At 28.9% G+C, this 20,431-nt stretch overlaps 1 protein-coding gene and 1 non-coding gene across 2 annotated transcripts; both read right to left on the reverse strand.

Annotated features, from left to right (window-relative positions):
* Window positions 1–6,199: 6,199 nt before the first annotated feature.
* LOC105833142 lies at window positions 6,200–17,885 on the reverse strand. Its single transcript, XM_012674624.3, has 4 exons — window positions 17,471–17,885; window positions 11,526–11,665; window positions 10,506–10,794; window positions 6,200–10,068 (listed from the first exon to the last, which is right to left on the reverse strand). The coding sequence occupies exons 1-4, from the start codon at window positions 17,544–17,546 to the stop codon at window positions 9,854–9,856; spliced, it is 720 nt and encodes a 239-aa protein (XP_012530078.2). The 5' UTR covers window positions 17,547–17,885; the 3' UTR covers window positions 6,200–9,853.
* Window positions 17,886–18,456: 571 nt separating this feature from the next.
* Window positions 18,457–18,529, reverse strand: Trnaf-gaa. Its single transcript has one exon. It is a non-coding gene; the product is annotated as a tRNA-Phe (tRNA).
* Window positions 18,530–20,431: the final 1,902 nt, after the last annotated feature.

A 20,431-nucleotide genomic window follows, 5' to 3' on the forward strand; every position in this document is an offset into this window, starting at 1 on the left:
ACGTAGCCATGCTGTGAATATTTCCAGTGGATAACATGTAGGTATACACGGATTTAAATCCGTGTAAGTTATGTAACATACGTTTTTGTTACTCTTTCGATTTTCAACTGGAGAGACTGTTGTTGGAAGTTTGAAACTTTGGAATCTTTGACGGACGGAAAAAACGTATGGTATTTATTTATTATAAGTGCCCTAATAAAAATTTATCTTAGAATTGTTCATATAATTTTTAGAATTTTTATGTAAGTTAAGATTTGTTCCCAGAATTTCTGTGTAATTTTATCTTCAGAAAGTTAATTTTTTATATTTTTTATGGAAATTAGTACACATTTCGGAAATGTTTTCGGAAATTGAGAGAAAGTTAATTTACATCTTTTTTTAGAAGTTTTTATATACATGAATTCTGATATAAAATTCCTTATTCGGTAATTTCTGATAAAATCTTAATTATCTTTAAAAAAAAAGTAAAGGAGCTAATACGCCAAGCTTTGACCAATATATAAGTATACTTATTTATATTATAGTCAACGACGCCAAGTACATAAATGCGTGCTTTCAACAATAAATTTGAAATCAATGCAAGTATATTTGCGATCAACTTGAGATTAATTAGCTAAGTATATTATAAAAAAAGACTTAAAGAAATTTAATAAACATCTATTTAAAAATTATATAGATAAATTAAAAAAAAATTAGCCAAGTATATTTTTAAAAAACTTAGAAAAATCCTATAAAAATTTATTCAAAACTTATTTGAAAAATGGAACTGTATTACCAATGATAAGAGATGATGAAACAAAAAACTTGGCGTGCTCGGCTCGCATTAATTGTATTCTTGTATACAACATTTATCAATATTAATAATAACATAATAGAGCCTTGGAAATTCAGAAAATTTTTGAGCAGGACACACGAAGTTTTTTGTTTCACTATATCTTATCATTAGTAGAAAATATAAATTTATTTACTTCAAGCCATGTATACAATGCCAAGAAGGGACTTGGTTTACACTTGAAAACTTAACCATGCATTCATCGATACCTTAACAAATTTCTAGCTTATTCTGAATTTTTCAATTCCTACATGAATATAAATCATGTACATAAATTCTAAGAAAAGATATAGACTTTCTTAGTACATTTAAAGTGTTCCAATTACATATTATAAATTATGCCAAAATTTTTTCTAGGATATATTCGTTGATATCTTATAGTAATTGCATCTCAAAAGCTAATGCAGTAAACGCTACCAGTTCGAGCGGCGATTTTTTTAATGCAAAAATAAATTGCGCATCATGAACAGTAGACAAGATACTGTTACTAAAGTACATATATATCATGTTATAAATATAAGGCGTTTTTCAACAAGCGATACAGAGGACACAGTGCAACACAGTGAATCATTTTATCTTTGTTGTTTGTCAAACAAGAATGAAAAGATTCACTGTGTTACACTATGTCCTTTTGTGTCGCTTACTGGAAAATACTCATATTTTATCTCTGTTTTACTTCGAATTGATAATCTATAAAATATATAAAAAATTGAACTGTGCACTAATTCAAAGTCATTTAATTCAACAATTTGTATATCACTTTGTACTCACAATCTGGAAATAGCGAGTGAAACACAATTCAGTCAGTGCAAACTTTAAAGCACAAAACGAATCTGATCGTTTTTAAGAAAATTGAGAAAAAAGGCTTTTGTGTGTTCGGAAAGAAACAGTTTTGCTAAAGTATTTAAAAATTTAGCTATATAAATGCAGATCTAAAAAAAATTTTGTTGGACAATAAAAATAATTACGTTCAAGCGTGATAAGCAATACTGTAACAAGCTTTGATATTTATCACAATAAAATGATAATCTATATAATTTTTTTACTTCGATTTCTTTGAATAAATAAGCCGCGCGAAATATTCACTTCGATAAACAGCTGACGTTTCGATATGCTTAGAAATTCTCGGTTGTGGAAGAGTAATCAAATGTAAAGTTGATAATCGCATTGAAAGACTCGACTGCGCACTTTGGCGTATTCCTAATATTTGACGCACCTACGTCTCGATAATGTAACGTGATAACATAAAAAGTATATGACCTGTTCTCGGAATATTCAAAATTTGAAATGTGATATTATGTAATTTAATACTTTGACTGCCGTCACTTTATATCTAACAAGGGAACCTCGCGAACTCGAAAATTCAGATTTTAATGAAACTTGGCATAAATGTAGAGGGGGTGAATACATGAATTTAGAAATTTTTAGTTGGTGCCCAAAAACGGTTTGAAGGGGTGAAACCACCCTTCAAAGTTGAGACAATTTTTGCGATTTTTCGATATATGTCGTAAATTAAACAAAATATACAAAAATGTTTTATAGGAAAGTTTTACAGTATAAATACCTTTATTTAACTATTAAAATCAGAATTTACGGGTTCTCAAAAGGTTCCCTTGTCAGAGTATTGTAAAAATTCATTATTTTCCGCAATCGTCAGCCTATTGCAAAAATTATTTTTTACAACACTCTGTGTATTGTAAAAATTCAATATTTTCCGCAATCGTCAGCCTATTGCAGAAATTATTTTTTACAATCCTCTGTGTATTGTAAAAATTCAATAATTATTTTCCGCAATGGTCAGCTTATTGCAGAAATTATTTTTTACAATCCTCTGTGTATTGTAAAAATTTAATAATTATTTTCCGTAATGGTCAGCCTATTGCAGAAATTATTTTTTACAACACTCTGTGTATTGTAAAAATTCAATATTTTCTGCAATTGTCAGCCTATTGCAGAAATTATTTTTTACAACATTCTGTGTATTGTAAAAATTTGATATTTTCTGCAATTGTCAGCCTATTGCAGAAATTATTTTTTACAACACTCTGTGTATTGTAAAAATTCGATATTTTCTGCAATTGTCAGCCTATTGCAGAAATTATTTTTTACAACACTCTGTGTATTGTAAAAATTCGATATTTTCTGCAATTGTCAGCCTATCGCAGAAATTATTTTTTACAATTCTCTGTGTATTGTAAAAATTCAATAATTATTTTCCGCAATGGTCAGCTTATTGCAGAAATTATTTTTTACAATCCTCTGTGTATTGTAAAAATTCAATAATTATTTTCCGCAATGGTCAGCCTATTGCAGAAATTATTTTTTACAATCCTCTGTGTATTGTAAAAATTCAATAATTATTTTCCGCAATGGTCAGCCTATTGCAGAAATTATTTTTTACAACACTCTGTGTATTGTAAAAATTCGATATTTTCTGCAATTGTCAGCCTATCGCAGAAATTATTTTTTACAATTCTCTGTGTATTGTAAAAATTCAATAATTATTTTCCGCAATGGTCAGCTTATTGCAGAAATTATTTTTTACAATCCTCTGTGTATTGTAAAAATTCAATAATTATTTTCCGCAATGGTCAGCCTATTGCAGAAATTATTTTTTACAATCCTCTGTGTATTGTAAAAATTCAATAATTATTTTCCGCAATGGTCAGCCTATTGCAGAAATTATTTTTTACAACACTCTGTGTATTGTAAAAATTCAATATTTTCTGCAATTGTCAGCCTATTGCAGAAATTATTTTTTACAACATTCTGTGTATTGTAAAAATTCGATATTTTCTGCAATTGTCAGCCTATTGCAGAAATTATTTTTTACAACACTCTGTGTATTGTAAAAATTCGATATTTTCTGCAATTGTCAACCTATTGCAGAAAATAATTTTTATAATGCTCTGTGTATTGTAAAAATTCGATATTTTCTGCAACACTCTGTGTATTGTAAAAATTCGATATTTTATGCAATTGTCAGCCTATTGCAGAAAATAATTTTTACAACACTCTGTGTATTGTAAAAATTTGATATTTTCTGCAATTGTCAGCCTATTGCGAAAATTAATTTTTACAATGCTCTGTGTATTGTAAAATTTCGATATTTTCTGCAATTGTCAATCTATTGCAGAAAATAATTTTTACAATGCTCTGTGTATTGTAAAAATTCGATATTTTCTGCAACACTCTGTGTATTGTAAAAATTCGATATTTTATGCAATTGTCAGCCTATTGCAGAAAATAATTTTTACAATGCTCTGTGTATTGTAAAAATTCGATATTTTATGCAATTGTCAGCCTATTGCGAAAATTAATTTTTACAATGCTCTGTGTATTGTAAAAATTATATATTTTTTGCAATTGTCAGCCTATTGCAGAAAATAATTTTTACAATGCTGTGTGTATTGTAAAAATTCGATATTTTCTGCAACACTCTGTGTATTGTAAAAATTCGATATTTTATGCAATTGTCAGCCTATTGCAGAAAATAATTTTTACAATGCTCTGTGTATTGTAAAAATTCGATATTTTCTGCAACACTCTGTGTATTGTAAAAATTCGATATTTTATGCAATTGTCAGCCTATTGCAGAAAATAATTTTTACAATGCTCTGTGTATTGTAAAAATTCGATATTTTATGCAATTGTCAGCCTATTGCAGAAAATAATTTTTACAACACTCTGTGTATTGTAAAAATTTGATATTTTCTGCAATTGTCAGCCTATTGCGAAAATTAATTTTTACAATGCTCTGTGTATTGTAAAATTTCGATATTTTCTGCAATTGTCAATCTATTGCAGAAAATAATTTTTACAATGCTCTGTGTATTGTAAAAATTCGATATTTTCTGCAACACTCTGTGTATTGTAAAAATTCGATATTTTATGCAATTGTCAGCCTATTGCAGAAAATAATTTTTACAATGCTCTGTGTATTGTAAAAATTCGATATTTTATGCAATTGTCAGCCTATTGCAGAAAATAATTTTTACAATGCTCTGTGTATTGTAAAAATTCGATATTTTATGCAATTGTCAGCCTATTGCAGAAAATAATTTTTACAATGCTCTGTGTATTGTAAAAATTCGATATTTTATGCAATTGTCAGCCTATTGCAGAAAATAATTTTTACAATGCTCTGTGTATTGTAAAAATTCGATATTTTATGCAATTGTCAGCCTATTGCAGAAAATAATTTTTACAACACTCTGTGTATTGTAAAAATTCGATATTTTCTGCAATTGTCAGCCTATTGCAGAAATTATTTTTTACAATCCTCTGTGTATTGTAAAAATTCAATAATTATTTTCCGCAATGGTCAGCCTATTGCAGAAATTATTTTTTACAACTCTTTGTGTATTGCAAAAATTCATTATTTTCCGCAATCGTCAGCCTATTGCAGAAATTATTTTTTACAACACTCTGTGTATTGTAAAAATTCATCACGATTGTGGAAAATGATGAATTTTTCAGACAAGGGAACCTCGCGAGAACCCGAAAATTCTGATTTTAATGAAATTTGGCATAAATGTAGAGGGGGTGAATACATGAATTTAGAAATTTTTAGTTGGTGCCCAAAAACGATTTGAAGGAGTAAAACCCTTCAAAGTTGAGACATTTTTGCGGTTTTTTGATATATCTCGTAAACTAAACAAAATATTAAAAAATGTTTCATACAAAAGTTTTACAGCATAAATACCTCCATTTAACTACGCTATTCATTTTTCGAAAAAAAATTAAAAAAAAATTTTTTTAAATAAATAGCATAGTTAAATAAAGGTATTTATACTGTAAAACTTTCGTATAAAACATTTTTTTATATTTTGTTTAATTTACGACATAAATCGAAAAACCGCAAAAATCGTCTCAACTTTGAAGGGTGGTTTTACCCTTTCAAACCGTTTTTGGGCACCAACTACAAATTTCTAAATTCATTAAAATCTGAATTTTCGAGTTTGCGAGCTTCCCTTGTGAGTGAAGCATAAACTTTCGCAAAGGTTTAGTAAAGGTTTCTTTTTCGTTTGATTTATTCCATTAAAAATAATTTTATAATTTTAATACTAAAATTAAGACATTAAAAAACAATGTAAATTTAAAAAAATTAAGGAATAATAAAGCAAAATGATACACTAGATTAAACTCAATAAAACCAAACCTTGGGAGTCAATCGAAGTATTAAAAAAAAAAATTAATTTCAAAATTTCAAAATTTTAAACAGGTTTCTATGCGGCAAATCTTCTTTACATATATTTTAAAGCATCTAATAACATATAAAAAACATAATATTGTAAAAAAATAAAGATTACTATAATATATGTATATTATTATGTGTAAGACGGAAATATAAATATCCACACGTGGTGTCATGAGATTTTTCTTTATTTGGAATACAATTTTTCTATGAAGACATGTGTATAATCGCAGGAACACTATATATAGATACAATTCCATGTTAGATAACTGGAAGACGTACGAGATCATTATTATAAGTGTGAACGAAATCAATAATGGATGGTCTACTTATTTTCATTAAAATGGTCCCGCGATGATGTGCCATTTTTGTCTTACGAGAAATTTTCTAAAAAATTTACAGATTTTTATACATGAAAAAGGATACCATACATAATATTGTATTCTGTCAATAAATTTATTAATGACATACAAATGATAAGTACAATCCAAAGTGTTGCAAATGTATGATGACGAGTAGAAATGGTTTTTATTAAAGATCGTCCTTTCGGCAGTTCTGATTTAAATTTCTTGCAAACTGTGAGATATAATAAAAAAGCAAGGGACTTGAAAAAAGATAAGTTATGAATTATTATATCGTAAGAAGCAAAATTAAGAAATAGTCAATATTTAGTTAAAAATTACAGCAATTAGTTACTCAAAATACGTCATAAAAATAAAAAGAGCAATTTTGAATAATTTATAAGTTATTTCTTAAAAATTACAAAAACATTTTTTTAAACTTATGTAAGCCTTGTATAAATTAGAGGTCTCTTTTGTAATTTCTAAACATGTTTACATTTAAAATAAAATATTGTTTTACTATATTTTTATATGTTCAAAATATTGACAGAATTTACGTTTAGGTTTTATATCATGATGGATTCAACGAATGAGGATTGTCAATAATTGGAAGTTATTCTATAACTAATTTTATAACTAATTTTTAACTATAACTAATCCTTGTATAGAGGAATTTTCAAAAATATTATTTTCTTTTTACTATTTATACTTTCTTTTCTAATAATACAAACGTTGCATGAGTGTTATTGTAATTATTTTGTTCATAAACATTACTAATAACTGAATCATTAATAATAACTGAAGGAACAAGTAGATAAAACGGAGAAGTATTGTTTTTAATAAAAACTAAGTAAATAAAATTAATTTAAATTTTATATCAATTTTTTTAACAAAAAAATAATTTTTAAAATTGTGTAAAAAATTATTTCCAAATTAATATTTGATAGATTGAAAGTTTTAAATCAGATATCTCAGATGCAAAGAATGGTTCGTGATTTCACAGTATTTGTTCTACTTGTTTTACTTCTGTTTTATTTTTCGTTAGAATTATTAACATTTTAAAAATTAATAGAGACAAGAAAGCGCGAAATTTAATTTTTGCATGCATATATTTATCCGTTCCTTCAATTAAGAATAAATATTAAAAAGTAAATGTGTTATTTCATATTACAATTTTATATTTTAATTTTTAAAATCAATAGCAATAATCAGAGTCGTTATGAAGGAACTCTCTGGATCTAAATTCTTGTAAACTCGTAGACAAAATACCTTCATAAAGTATACGTTCGGAGAATATTTAGCTGTCTAATTATTTATAAACAATCAATTTCTTGTCGTTGCAAAAGTATATAATTATGCAATCCTATCGTCACTTTTACGTATTGCGTGGTTCCTCAGTCATGAAAAAGAATATTGAACTCGATCATTTCGATACAATTCACGTTGAAAAATAATTTCTCGGAATGATAAAAAAACATTCTACAAATTCTTCTATATAAGTTTAACATTAACAAAGTTGCTTATAAATTACTATATCACTGTTGTTTTTACAAAAACGGTACTCAGACGATGCAACTGTTTTGTACATTAGGGAGTACACAACCTTCAAAAAACCAGCTAGGAAATATTTACAAAATTGAACTCAAAAACTATGTTATAAAAGTAAACATCGCGGTTTGCCTATAAAACTGTAGTTTTATTGAATGCAGTCGAACCTCCGTATTCTTAATATTACTATTCTTTGCCTCTTTATTCTTTGCCTCGGAATTTTTATTTTGATAATTTTCATATTTTTAACATTTTTTCTTGTGCCGTTTCTGCTTGCTATTTTGTATTATTTATTTAACCACATATGCCTAAAAAATAAAAATATCATTACGCGCATAATCGAGATATTTTCATTTTATGTATCTGTTATTAAAAAATAAAAGTAGGATTTGAGAGGATGAAAGTTAAGAAGAGGGAAGAAGATTATTTGGTCCAAATATGCTAAAAATACGGAGATTTGACTGTAATCTTAATTGCACATTACATATAATGATATTTTTTTTAATACTTGGGTTTTTTGTATGATATGATCAATTATAATTAAAATATTATATATTACTCCACATTTTGATGTAATATATAATATAGTATAATAGTAAATATCAGATATATGATATTTATATACGCGTATAAAGATATATATAATATATATTGTGTATATATATATATATGTATATATTGGGGTATGTTAAGGGCTTGTTAAATGCTTTCTTTCTCTCTTATTGGTGCAACTTTCCGACCCTACAATTTTATTACTGTTCAAACTTTTATACGTATCAAGTAACTATTGTAACAAGGGATTTCCATTATTCATTACTGGCGTTATTCTACAGTAAATACGTATGTATGAGTACATATATCCTTTTACACATTGTATATATATGTGTAATTATTGTATATATTGTGATATAAATAACACGATCTTCACTACAATATTTGATTATGCATCTATTTGGATATGAGGTATAACAAAGAGTATTGTTAAATCTTTTATTATTGTGATCGATTGGTAATGACTAAGCTCATTAATATCATCTTTCACACGTACACAAGGCGGGCTGACGTACATGTGTTATGACTAATTTATGGATTATATAGGCCGTCGTCTACCAAAAAATTCTTATATCGAATCTATATAGATACGAATTTTCGATTAGTTAAATTATTATCAGACTTATAAATTGAATCTAAATCGAACAAAATTAAATAAAGGCATTTTACATAATATTTAAATAGAAAATATAACAAGATCTACCTTTTACAGCTAATAAAATAGATGCATATTAATTTATCAGTTTAAGTCTGTGTATTCAGTCTACTAGGATTTAAGAGATCTTAATGAGATCCATCTACATATTCTACATAAAAAATATTTCAATTATGGATAGGCTTTTTTTCTCACTCGAAGATTTTATAAAAAAATCTAGACTAGATACTTTAGGACTATGCCTTCTACGCCGTTTTGATTACATCCGTGATGTAAGACAAATAATTGAAGGCACATCCTCCGATCGAAAGAAAATAATTCTTCCTTGTGATGAAAGAAGAGCGTCTAATGTTTCAAAAATTATCTTGCGCAAATTCTACAATCTACAATCTCATAATCAAATTATTTTATTATTTAACTAAAATTATATTTAAGATAAATATTGCAGAAAATTTGATATTAAATGTTACTCAATTATTCACGCCAATCAATAAATGCCAGCTCTATTTCTTTCTTTTTTTTTTTGTTCCATTTATTCCGAGTTTCATCTTGTAGTTATATTTTAGAATTAACTTACCCTTGGAAATCCATTTTCCTTTGCGAAAATCTGTCCTTTAAATAGTTCTTGAAGCCGTGTTTAATTAAATGATTAGTTGGCCTTTTGACAACGTTAATAACATCGCAGCAATCAGAACCGGACAAGTTTGTACGACTCGTTATCAGATACTTTAGAAATTTTCGTCGATATCCCAATCCCGCGCTAAGTTGAAAACTTCGAAATCGCCGTCGGGTACTTCGGGTTTATCAGGTGCGACTAATATCTCGGGTTGCAGTTCCACACAATCTCTCGGCGAGCATTCGATGCGGCCTTCGGAGCCGCAGCTGCATTCGACACAGTTCCCCGTTGAGTGTGGTAGTGTCTCACCCTGTCGATACTCCCTTCCTATAATTCAAGTCTCATGGTACATATACGAATTTCGCGAAAGGTCGGAACCGTATATGTAATATATGTACATGCGGCTTTTATGAAAGAAGATATATAGGCGTTTAAGGTATATGAAAACTCATGCTTTTATCTTGCGTCGAGATACTGTGAATATTAAAGGTGCATTGCATACTAAGACAACGTAAGGTACAAAGTAAATTTTAAATAAATTTTTAAAGATTTATAATAATTATGGTGTAATAAAACTTCACGTTGGAATGAAAATGCCTCCAGAGAAATCTATTAAGTTTAATTAAATAAATAAGTAGCGTATATATTATGACATTTATGCTTTCTAAATCATATATGTAATTAAATTATATAGTTCATAATAAGAGGCACTGAAGATTATTGACATAAAAATGTTGATATAAGAAGGAAAATTTAATTAATACCCATCACGAGACAAGTGGTCGGTACGGAAGGCGTTGTAGTTGAAAGAGTGATATTAATTTCTATGTGTCCTTGTTGGCTAACCGACGAATCAAAATTTCCGGAAGCCTCGAAGCTGTCCACAATGTCCGTACTCATTCCCAGGGATGAAGTGTAATTGCTTTCCACCGCGGTCGATCGCAGAGAAGACGGGCTGAGCGACGAGGCGGTATTCGAATTATAATTCTGCCACCAGCAGTAAACTTCGCCGACGACGCACAGGCAATGCGAATTCGAGTCATGCGTCGGTATCTGAAAAGAAAAATGTGGTGCGTTTAGTAAGACATTAGTGAGAAAGATATGAGAAAAAGAAAAATAACAAAATTCAATACGTCAGTTGATCATTATATTAAGATAATATAAATACAAATTGATTTCACTCCTCGTATTTACATTATCTTTTAATTTTTTGTTAATTTTAAATAGAATTTTTCTTACTATTGAGATGTCGAAAATGTTTAAGTTATAAATTGTAAAAAAATATATTTTTACGAACAAAACTTTAAGAAATCAAATGTATTACACAATAATTTATTCACTTATATTAATTTTAGAATTATTTTAACTGAGATTTATAATATTCTGTAATATAGGATTCTGATTTGAAAAAGTTATAGGATTATTTTAAATGTGATAAATGACAATTCTTCATTTCCTTAAAATTTAAAAAGAAAGTGTGATTTAAGAAAGAAAGGAATGTAGAGAGAAAGAAAAGCAGAGAAATAATTTTTATTTATAAATGTACAAAATCTTATATGATATAAAATCTTTTATGTAAAATACAAAAAAATTTATTATTATTACTACTCTTAAATTTTTTGATTTAATTTTTTAGTAATTTTTGTAATGATTTAGAAATATCAACACTATAATATCTATTTCTCCATTTCTTGTACTGAAAAGATTTATTTGTACTGAAAAGATTTATTTGTACTGAAAAGAGATTTTCTCTATTGAAAATCTTCAGTATATTTTGTCGTTACCGTTTGGCTATGAGAATAGAAGTTTCCGTCGACAATGCATTTTTTGAGAGACGGCTCCTCTGTTGTGACGTCATCACTGTCATCTCGAAGAGTAATATCATTTTCATCCAATAAAGCCAGACTTGTCGCTTTTGCAGGTGCTACAATCAAAATTATAAATACAAGATCATCAACATGGCTGAAGGATTACTTCTTTTAGCTGCTGCTTTAATAAATTTTCTTCCTTAGCCAAATTATCTCAAAGAGATAATTATTTTAACTCACTCGTTAGTCTCTAATCACAATTGCCGTGCAATTTGTCGATTACTAGCGTGACGCATTTCACTAACAACGAAATTGTGCAAAATTATACGCTCGTTTTAATTGAATTCGCTCATGGAAATGTACTCGAGCTCATGTGTTTCAACAACCCAATTTCATAATTAGAGCAAGCACGACATGCTTTCATGTCTTAAGGTATATCGTGACCTAAAATCCAGTTTTACGAAAATAATCTTTTGAGTCTTTTATCCTAAAGATGAAAAAAATTGTCCTAAATATGAAAAAAAATTGACACAGTGTAGTCTTCACACTTTTTTAAACTCAGGTATTTTGTATGACTCATATTAGATGATCGAAATCTATTAAAAATATCTGATTGTAGGAAGAATTTAGGAAGATTTTAGAAACAAAGACAAATACAAAAATTAATATTTTTATATTCTTCGACTTTCACGATCTGGTAAGGTAGATTATTTAATAAAATATTGTAGAAATTATTTATGATTTTCTATTAGATCCAACTTTTTTTAGTTATACTCGTAACAATTTCGTATACTCGTATAATTGTGAAATAATGTCATCGCGTGTCCATATTAAAGCTAAGATATTTCACCTTGCTCGGTGAGAACTATTTGTATATTAGGTCATTATTTTAGACAGTCGCAAAAGTTCATCGGACGGTCATTCGATCGAGTAAGATCGAACTAACCAAATTGGCGTAGCCTCGGCCAATTTTATCAATTGTAGAGCGTTCACCGTTGTAAAGCGTTATAATTCTTCTGAAAATAATATTTTAAATAATAAAAGTAAACACTTAAAAAAGCTACGTTATTAAATAATTAATATTATATACTTTTCTAAAATTAAACTGCTACAAGCTTTTTCCCTCAATTCGATATAATTATCAGATATAGCTTTTATTTCTTTAATTCTGTATCTTAAAAAAAAAACGGCACTTCACGCTGATCGAAGTACCTATATCCCAAAGGACACATATTGATCGTGGGTTTCCCATGCAGATGGTGAGATACTGTGTATCGCGAAGCGACGAATGTAAAGAGATACAAAGCTTGGTATAGGTAAACGAACAAGACAAGAGATCGATACTCGAAGAACGTAGGGGCACGTCGCGCAAACAAATAAATGTTGTATCCAACAATGAGTTGTGAAATGACGGCACTAATCAATCGTGTAGGATGTTAACAGGATAAAAAGGATAGTACTTGCCGCTTTGTAAACAGAAGGTATTTGCGATCTTTAATTATCTGTGATATCAAAATTATAGATAAACGATTAGTAAATTCATCAATAGATAAATGAGCGAATAAGAGCTGTATGTATACAAACAGCACTACAAAGATATTTATGAGATATATCTTATTATATTTATAATATATTTCTTTACAATAATTTTAATTTATTCAGAAAGACTATTACGTTTAAATATTTACGTGTAGCTTGAAATATAAATATTTTAAATATAAATATGTAATAGTATAGGTTTGTTTAATATTGTATAATATTATATTACATTATGTGTTTATATAATCTGCAACAATATTATTGTATTATTATATTTATTATATTTATTATTTTTAATCCTATATATGTTTAATATTCTACATATATGAAACAAATATATGTACCAAAAATTTGTATGCATACAAATGATTATACTGAACTGTTAGATTTTGTGTTATTTTGATGCATAAATATACTCAACAAAGTACGTTAAAATTGGTACTTTATATGATAAAGCATTTGTGATGTATACAAAAGATGTCTTTTGAAGCAGTCTTTTACTTTGCTTATACAATATCCGTTATTTAACGTGAAATAAGAACGTTATTGTCTCTATGCATGAAAAGTGTCACGAATTTTTTTACGAGTTTTTTTTGGGAAAACATTAGAAATAGCAACAATATTGTTTTTTTAAATTTTAAGCTCTTTGAAATAAATTAAATATCTCCAATAAATCTTTTTTAAAAAATTATTAAACTGAAATGTCACATAATAAAATTTGCATAAATTGAATCTTGATAATTATTATGAAGAAGATAAATTTTTAACTTTTAATAATGTTTACTTTGACAGGTTTATAAAGAAGTATTGGATTTTTACCTCAGGACAGTTTAATCTATTTCGTACCATCTATTTTTTTGGTTACAAAAATACCAGTTTATTTAATTTTAATAACTACTTAATTGTTATTTTGTATATATTTGTTGTCATAGACCATAAAATTGAAAGTTTATTGCACGAATCCTGAATTAAATGCAGCGCATTTTCTAGGGCAAATTACAGGGCTGAGTTACCGCAAACGAACGCAAAGTAATGAGCGCGACTTGGATTTTTCTTTTCTACTATTCTTGCGACTCGTTACGACTGTGCAAGTCGTTATATGAGCGTGGAGGATCTTTATTCAAAAAATTCCTTTTGTTCCTAACCATGTTTGACAAGAGCTTTTTTAATTAGATTCTTAAATGCCCGTACATATGTCGTAACATATTATACAGAATGTATGTGTTTGTGTGTGTGTGTGTGTCGATATATACAAATATATCAATAAACAAATAACCACAGATAGATAACCTGATATTTTTTGTATTTGGTATAATCGAGAAACATTTATCGGAATTTATCAAATAATTAAGCTGTGGAACATTACGGTTCTAAAATTCTATATATTCTATAGCATTTGTAAGTATTTGAAAATTCAAGTATTTTACGCACACACACACACACGCACGCACGCACATATACACAGATAGATTTTTTAATTAAAAAAATTTATAATGTATTAAGCAATTAAAAGAAAATTATTTTATTTTTATTTATGTGCTTATGGTAAATGCTTATGGTAAATTTATATAAATATGAATTTAGAACGTTTGTTTGTTAAGACTGCTTTGATGTTATTTAAATAATTTGAGGCGTCTATACATAGATATAGTATGAATGTGTAGATATAGATTAACTAGATAATTGATTCCAATTTAAATTACTATTTGATATTTAAATTGTTTATGAAAAAAAGTGGATGTAATATACGTAATTCTGACTTACACAATTTTTAATTCGAATAACGCCTGTAAATTAAATAAAAGCGCATTTTATTTAATTCACAAGTATTATTCTATATATTTCTGTATTATTTTCAGACCATTGTTACGTTGTTATACATATTGTATATTATTATACAATAATATGAGACTGCATTCGGATAAAAACGTTAATATTTAATTGACAACAATGTTTTACTCAAATAATAATAATGTTTCATACATTCGGTATACGTATTAGCGAGCATAACTTACATGCGTGCCAATTAAATTGATATTCTACATGTTGTTAACGGAAAAATGTAACGACCCAGTCCTTTATCTATTTAACGAATTGGTTCTTGGGCTAACACGATGGTCATTCGAAGATTCTTTTGAAATCATGAACAATGGCTCCTCGTTAGCGAGGTGTCCGCTAAAGCGTCATTAATTCAGCAAATCAACTGCGTTGCTTTATTCCCATTGCCCTTTACCTCTTCCCGCTACCAGCATTGCACAAAATTAATCAATGGATAAGGTATGGTCTGCAATTAAAATGTGTTGATTCAATATAATTGTTATTACAGTTCATCTTGTCATTAATACGGTATTAATGATCAAACTAATTTATTCAAAGCATCTGTAAATTGTATTCTTTATACGCAGATCAAATTAATATTAAAATCCTTCAATTGTCCAAATACCTCTCCAAAATATTTCTTAATTTTTAAAATTTTTTAAATAATATTAAGTATAAAGATAAATTACAGTAATAGATTTAAAGTAATAATTAAAAATAATAACTTTTGAAATATCTTACCGCTTAATTTTACTGCATATTTGATTCTTAAAAAAATAATTTTATAATATATTATATTCTCTTCCCTTCTCTCTCTTTTTTTTCTTTTTATCTCTATTATTTATACTATACTAGATACGCATAATAAAGTAGAAGTCAGCAATTTTAAGTTTGCATCGACTATTATAAATTTATAATCATCACAATTAAAATATATTTGTAAATGCAATTATGAACAGCAGTGTTAAGCACCTTATCTACGGCATACAGCAACCACCGATGTCGTATTATCTGTGCTAAATTTTGTCCTATTATTTCGCGCTCAGGTGTTAACAATGTTATAGTGGCCAAGAATCAATATTTTTGCTCTCCCCTAGACAATACCTTTGAGACTGAAACATTGAAAATATTAATAATTTCGTGTCAATATTAGATCATCTCTCGATTATTAACTGTTTGTTGCATAATGTTATAATAATTACGCATAAATAAATAATGAATAATAGATGATAACAAATAAATAATTATATCATAATTTATTATTATAAAGTAAACGAAAATTTATCAATTAACTCCTAAATTTATTAATAATAATAATAATTGTACGCCTATTTAAAAAAGACTCATCAATTTTTAGATAAATTAATATGTAAAAAATACTGTAATTAAAAAGAAATAATATCTGTTAATTTTAGAACATTAGAAAATATGATAGTTTGTCTCATATTTTAGAACACACACCATTCTTTCACATGCCAAAAGTTTGGATGGTGAGAAATTTGTGTATGGTATATTAATTTCCTCTACTACACATACTGCACAATATTTATTAAACACTCTTATCAAAATTAAAATTGTCACAAGGTGCGAGATTTATTTGGTATTTTTTTATCGTTACATTTTGTAACTGGCAATACATTAAAATTATTTAATAATGTAATAAGTATATATAATTATAGTTTTTAAAATAAAGTTTAAAAAAAAAAATAAATATAAAGTATATATAGTTTTAAAAACTTACAGGTTTTTTCACAAATAGATTTTTTACAATTGCTGTTTATCAGCAAAAGATTGTAAATAAAATTAAAATTAAATTTTAAATAAAATTATTTCCTGAACAGAAAGCACAAAATTATGAAATGAGTGGAACTTAACATAAAGATTTTGTCAAGAAAGAAATAATTTTTTTTATTTCTTCGGAAAATTATTTTTTTGTAAATATTTTATCTAATTATTAATTGTGAAAGTGAAATTGATTGCTTCATAGTATTCCACACATATTTTAATATATTGATTTAAGAAAAATTATTATTATTAGCATTAAAGAATTAAATTTATTAATATTTAAAGAATGATTACAGTAGATTAGTCAGTAGGATAATCTGTATTCTAATTAAATATTTTTCAGATATTCAGGAAATTGAAAATTTTGGAGTTAATCCTTGCCGTGTTATTTCACGCACAATTGCGAGCGTTCATTCGAAATTATGATTCTATACACGTTTATTTTCCAATAGTATCGGATTTGGTTTCGCGATCAAATCCATCTCTCAAATTTCAACACGTGCACGTCTATATTAGCACGTCTATATTTTTCAGATGTGTGTTAAATGTAATAACACAACAAGGGACAACGTATTTGCAAATGTGTTTGCAATGCAATTTGATTAACGTAATAAAACGTAATAAAATACATTTTCAATATTTTAATAAATGCAGGAGGCACGTAATAACATATTTTCTCGCTCGGTAGACAATTAGGGAAGCACAAAGAGACGTCAGGTGTGTTTCCACCGGGAAACATATGTATACTCGCGAAGGTACGTGCTCGCGTTCGTACTCACCGGCTATCGAGCGGGCGACGTGACAGCGCAGCAGACAGCCGACGACGAGCAGCATCCGCGGGAGTCTCAGCATCATTCTGGAATGATCGCGGGGGTACCGGTTAATCGGGACGCCGAATCGCGGGCCGAAAGGCACGTGAACCTCGTGGCAGCTCGCGACGCGACTACCACCGCCACCCCCCACCCCCGATAGGAGACGAGGGCCTCGGACGCGTGTTTTCCCTCCCTCCGCGTGTCTCTTCCTTTTTCTACCCTGACATTCGCGGCGGCCTTGAAAGCGGCCTTGGAGCACGCGGATGAACCGACGCCGTCGCCGTCGCCGCGGGGGAAAAAAAAACAGCAGCTCTCCCCCTGGCAGCCCTTCGCCCTACGACGCGTACGCGCGGCAGCCAGCGCAGCCAGGAGCGGTCGACATTCTCACGCCACGCAAGTCAAGGTCCAACTGCGACCGATCCTCGGCCTCGGCTCGCAGGTGCAGCGGCGGGTCTCTCCTCGGGAGTATGCGCACGACGTGTGGGCCGTCCGCGTCGCGCTTCGTCCTCTCTTCTTCTTCCTGCCGCGACGACGACTGCACCCGACATTCGAAACGGCAGCCTTCGAGGGAAAAAAGTATCGAGGAGACTTAACGTTAACTTACTCTCTTATAAAACTCGAGGAATTGTTCCTGACGTGGGTTTTCTTTTTTTCCTTCAATCTCCTTAAGTTTTTCAAGACGGTGGAATTGTATTGTACTCTTCAATTACAAGTTGATTTACAGAATGTCTGAAAAATGTTGCAGTTGCATCTCGGCATAATTGGACTTTAAAAGTATGGCTCCGATAGGATGGAGCACAGAGAGAGAGAGGAACAAGATCGAATTATATTTAATAGTTATTCATTTATGTATGATATTATTAACATATTCTTGTTTATTTTACTTATTATTATTAGTAATTAATAATTATTTCCGTTGAGGTCTGAGAAATAAATATAAAAAAAATTGCACCTGCCGAAACCCGGGATTGAACCGGGGACATTTAGATCTTCAGTCTAACGCTCTCCCAACTGAGCTATTTCGGCTTATGTATGTGACATTCGTTAGTAGTCTGAAAAGTAGATTTTATTACACACGTGATCCAAGTATGAATTTATTATACAAAACATCATTTTAAATACGTATTGTATTATGATAAAATTATAGTGCATAAACAGCTGTGTAATTCTCCTCCAATTTAAAATTTAATTTAATTCTTTTCTTTTTCAAAAAGTTAATTAAAATTGATAAAAGTTATTCAATTTTTGTTGTTATTTAAATGAAATTGTTTAATATCTCTAAGAATTGTAAAAATAAGAAATATTTTCACCGTAATTAATTTATCCTTTTTACATTGATTATATTCATTTTCTTATTTTTTTTATTCTGCGCAAATTCAGCATCATTATTAACTTACTTACGAAACGTACGTCACGAGGTCACGTACGTCAATTATTGGTGTATTTTTGTTTCGTAAGTTTATTTCTGGATAAATTAGTCGCAATTTATTTAATCGAAATTTGATATTTCTACCAATTTTTAGCCTTCGGATATCGATTGATCGATAGTCAATGCACGTTACAAAAACGTTCTATGATACGATAAGGTCACTTACAGGGGCGGAAGGGAGGGAGAGCTGTTTTAATTCATGGTCGTGATTCAAGAAGTATCTGAAAGAAAACGACTTACAGGGCCAAGGTGAGATGTACCGACAAATGCGTGTCGATAATAGACACGTGTAAGAAAAAAAGAATGTGTGTGAGTACGTGTGTGTTTTAAAAATATATAATAAAAGAAACAAATATAGAAACGTATGAATAAATCTGGACATACTTGAGCACAGACCGTAGATCTATTTTTTAATTTTCACAAGATTAAAAAGTTAGAATAAAATCTTTCAAATAGGTTTCTTATAATAGATCTGTTCAGGTATGTTATGTACTTATATCCATCTGTACTTTTCCATCTTCTCCGATTTCTTTTCTTAGTAAACAAGTATATTTCCACTGGAAAACATAATAGATTGTTGAAAAGGAAATCCCCCACAGATAGTTCTCCCACTGAGCATTTCTTGGATTTTTTTTCGACAGTGTTCGAAATATGCAAAACGTTTAAACCTTGAAACGGTAGAATATATTATTAGGCGCGGCGCGTAAGTAATATTGAGGTATCCGCTTCCTTGGTGTGTTGACAATTTAAAGGAGATTCAAACGTGTTTCCTGTGATGCATGACGAACAGTAATTTTCCGTCGTTTAAATCTAAAATCGACGGAGATTTATCCCGTTTTCAAGGTAAGTCTCCTTAAACATATTTATTTATCGCGTGAGAATAAGTAGTTTGTGTATTTCAACACCCAGTTTTTTTCAGCTTGTAGTACGTCTTATTTATATATTGTGTACATTTTAAACACAAATGATTTTGAAGATTTCAAAGGAATTTTTATAGAAACTTAAAAGGTATTGCAAATTTTTATTAAAAAAAAAATTTGTTTGCATTTGAGAAAAGGCTCAAGATTAGTGGATTCTTTTGGAATTCTTAAAAAATTTCTCAAACTTTTATTTTCAAGGGAAGCCTGAAGCAAATTACTAACATTCTTTATTTAAAAATATCTTTGAATTGGCTTTACAAAGTTAGAATTCGGAATTCGTTTACATAATTAAAGTACGTAAAAATAAAGAAGACAAAGAATTTCATGTTATTCAAAAAAACTTTTTAGTTTTTAGAAATTCTTAATGTAAAACATTTGTTTTGTTTCAATACGAAATCGACCTTTGTCAAAAATATTAATCAAAGATATTATCTAATAAAAAAAATGATAATAATGAAAATTATTTATTGCAGAATCCCCTTGAGGATTTTTCAAAAATATGGGAAGAATTTATTTCTTAATTCGAAAATTCAAAAGTAGAGCTCTTGCTCCATCTGGGATCTTATTTATTAAGATAAA

The sequence above is a fragment of the Monomorium pharaonis genome, chromosome 11, assembly GCF_013373865.1.
Source record: "Monomorium pharaonis isolate MP-MQ-018 chromosome 11, ASM1337386v2, whole genome shotgun sequence".
NCBI classification, from domain to species: Eukaryota; Metazoa; Arthropoda; class Insecta; order Hymenoptera; family Formicidae; genus Monomorium; species Monomorium pharaonis.

Coding starts and splice junctions, on each gene's coding strand:
- LOC105833142 (XM_012674624.3), bottom strand. CDS start 17,546: ATGATGCTGAGACTCCCGCGGATGCTGCTCGTCGTCGGCTGTCTGCTG. Junction 11,666..17,470: donor CGTCGCCCGCTCGATAGCCG/GTGAGTACGAAC, acceptor TTTTGATTGTAG/CACCTGCAAAAGCGACAAGT. Junction 10,795..11,525: donor TCTATTCTCATAGCCAAACG/GTAACGACAAAA, acceptor TTTTCTTTTCAG/ATACCGACGCATGACTCGAA.